The sequence below is a fragment of the Trichoplax adhaerens genome, genomic scaffold (assembly GCF_000150275.1).
Source record: "Trichoplax adhaerens TRIADscaffold_194 genomic scaffold, whole genome shotgun sequence".
NCBI classification, from domain to species: domain Eukaryota; kingdom Metazoa; phylum Placozoa; class Uniplacotomia; order Trichoplacea; family Trichoplacidae; genus Trichoplax; species Trichoplax adhaerens.
The window spans coordinates 6422-9412 of record NW_002061121.1 but is presented as its reverse complement, the minus strand read 5'-3'; the positions used below and the strand labels follow the sequence as shown (position 1 = coordinate 9412).

The following is a 2991-nucleotide window of genomic DNA, read 5'->3' as shown; positions in this document are numbered from 1 at the left end:
CAAGTCGTTTATTGATGATTTTTGTCATACAAAACTTGTTCTTGCGATTTCCAGTCAGCGCAGTCTGTTGCACGTACCGCTTGTAGAGTGTACAGTGTACAGTACAAACCTCATTGTTCCAGTCACGTATTGTACACTGTACTGTAGAGTAGAGTACAGTACCGTACAGTACAGACCATAGTCACTGTACTGTAGTGTAGTGTACTGTATGACTCACGACTTGCTGTGTTGTACTGTGTACTGCACAGTGTATGTACACTATGACTCAGTATGACTCATTCCTACAGTATGTACTGTACAGTAGAATGTTCCATTTAGAGTGTACTGTACACTGTACACTGTACACTGTGTAGTATATTCTGTTGTATGCAGAGACGTACAACTCGCAGTCAAGAAAACTATGTTTATTAAAGAAAGACAGAGAGGATAACAAGGGAGAGACGAGGTATACTGTACAGTAATACTACCGTTAGCGAGAGATGCGCTCATTTCCCACAGTACAGTATGTACTGTACAGTAGAATGTTCCATTTAGAGTGTACTGTACACTGTACACTGTGTAATATATTCTGTTGTATGCAGAGACGTACAACTCACAGTCAAGAAAACTATGTTTATTAAAGAAAGACAGAGAGGATAACAAGGGAGAGACGAGGTATACTGTACAGTAATACTACCGTTAGCGAGAGATGCGCTCATTTCCCACAGTACAGTATGTACTGTACAGTAGAATGTTCCATTTAGAGTGTACTGTACACTGTACACTGTGTAATATATTCTGTTGTATGCAGAGACGTACAACTCACAGTCAAGAAAACTATGTTTATTAAAGAAAGACAGAGAGGATAACAAGAGAGAGACGAGGTATAATACTACCGTTAGCAAGAGATGCGCTCATTTCCCACAGTACAGTACAGTATGTACTGTAGAATGTTCCATTTAGAGTGTACTGTACTGTACTGTACTGTACTGTACACTGTGTAATACAGTACAGTATATTCTGTTGTACTGTACTGTACTGTACAGTATGCAGAGACGTACTGTACATTGTACAACTCACAGTCGAGAAAACTATGTTTATTAAAGAAAGACTGTACAGTAATACTACCGTTAGCAAGAGATGCGCTCATTTCCCACAGTACAGTACAGTATGTACTGTAGAATGTTCCATTTAGAGTGTACTGTACTGTACTGTACTGTACTGTACACTGTGTAATACAGTACAGTATATTCTGTTGTACAGTATGCAGAGACGTACTGTACATTGTACAACTCACAGTCGAGAAAACTATGTTTATTAAAGAAAGACAGAGAGGATAACAAGAGAGAGACGAGGTATAATACTACCGTTAGCAAGAGATGCGCTCATTTCCCACAGTACAGTATGTACTGTACAGTAGAATGTTCCATTTAGAGTGTACTGTACACTGTACACTGTGTAATATATTCTGTTGTATGCAGACTTGCAGAGACGTACAACTCACAGTCAAGAAAACTATGTTTATTAATAAAGAAAGACAGAGAGATAACAAGAGAAGAGACGAGGTATAATACTACCGTTAGCAAGAGATGCGCTCATTTACATAGCGATCTCTGAGCTTGTTGACAGGTAAATAGTATAGCGTAAACAGGTTAGATCTAGAAAAGTGACACCTCGACTGATTCGGACTGCGCAGATCTACTGTATACGTTACACGACTTGCTCATACAGTGCTTGTACTTTTCAGTCGGTGAACTAAATCAAGAAAGAAAGAAAAACTGGACTAAAATAGTGACAAGTTCACATCTGTAGTCCATGTCAGAAGCATGGTACAGTATTAACAGCACCACACCCATCCGCAAACACAAGCCATCAGTCTTGTGCTTTTACATTAACAACCAAGCCTGTAGAGTGTAGATTAGTTCAAGAATGGATTCTTGTCACTACGAATACGTGCCGTATTGAACTACATATGTACTGTACAGTACTGTATAATACAAGTCGATGCAACCATTTAATAAACCGGTCTTCTACAGTAATCTACAAAGCCTTCCGATACCAGCTACTATAGTAATTTTCCAAATTGACTATAGTAGTCTAATATTGTTCTTGATGCGCTACCTGCAATCATTTTGCCACCACCATTTCATGGGCTTGGTGAGCCCTATGACACTATGTTAGCGAACGTTTGCGAAACAGTAAGTAGATTGCAAACGTCCCGCTAACATACAGTACAGTATGTAAGATGATTTCTTGAAATACACAATATTTGATATTAAAGACGATGAGAGGATGAAGAGTGGATTTATTTGTAGATTGAGAATCAACGCACATAGGTAGAACGTTAAAGAGACACGCAGGAGGAGGCTACTACCTGACATAACAGAATATCAATCTATCTATACTATACTGTATAATTTACACGTAGGCAGCTAGCATGTGTACACTGTACAAGCGTACATCTGTACCGTGGTTATATTGATAACATCCACAGTATTTATTTATTATATTCCATCTTATATAACAACAGACAGTAGATACCGGTTGAAAACTGCTCGAATGCTCAGCCATAGTGTAGCCCTTAATTAGGTCTTTCAATTTTGAAGGTATTTACTTTAAATTTGGCTAAATTTTTACCATGACAGATCTCTACAACCTTGAGCCATTGGCACTTGATATTTTTTTCGATAATCTTGACTGCATTATGGAGTTATTTTATTTCTTTGAAATTTCGAACCATCCGTCACTGGTACGTGTACGCTCCGTTCAGTCAGTATACAAGTCAAGCTGAAACAGTGGTTTAATATTTACTGCATAGATGTAGTATGTGAATTACAACATCTAGCACTGTTACTTTGCAGCCAATAGGCTCATAACTCGCGCTGCAGCAGTAGTTATTGTGTATTCTATAATCATGAATCAATTAATGAATCAATTCCACTCAAACGGTCCTGTCTAGTAAAGTATTTACCCTTACAGTATATATTGACCATTGGCCTAGGACTACCAGAT

At 38.2% G+C, this 2991-nt stretch overlaps 1 protein-coding gene across 1 annotated transcript in view; it reads left to right on the top strand.

Moving 5' to 3' along the window:
• Positions 1-319: 319 nt before the first annotated feature.
• TRIADDRAFT_34439 (uncharacterized protein) overlaps positions 320-2991 on the top strand; it is a gene marked incomplete at both ends in the record, with an annotated part of 6431 nt that continues 3759 nt past the window's right edge. Inside the window, 6 exons of the mRNA XM_002118550.1 lie at positions 320-364; positions 535-585; positions 746-782; positions 907-979; positions 1175-1241; positions 1416-1484. Of these exons, the coding sequence (XP_002118586.1) occupies positions 320-364; positions 535-585; positions 746-782; positions 907-979; positions 1175-1241; positions 1416-1484 (342 nt within the window). The remainder of the gene's footprint in view (positions 365-534; positions 586-745; positions 783-906; positions 980-1174; positions 1242-1415; positions 1485-2991) is intronic.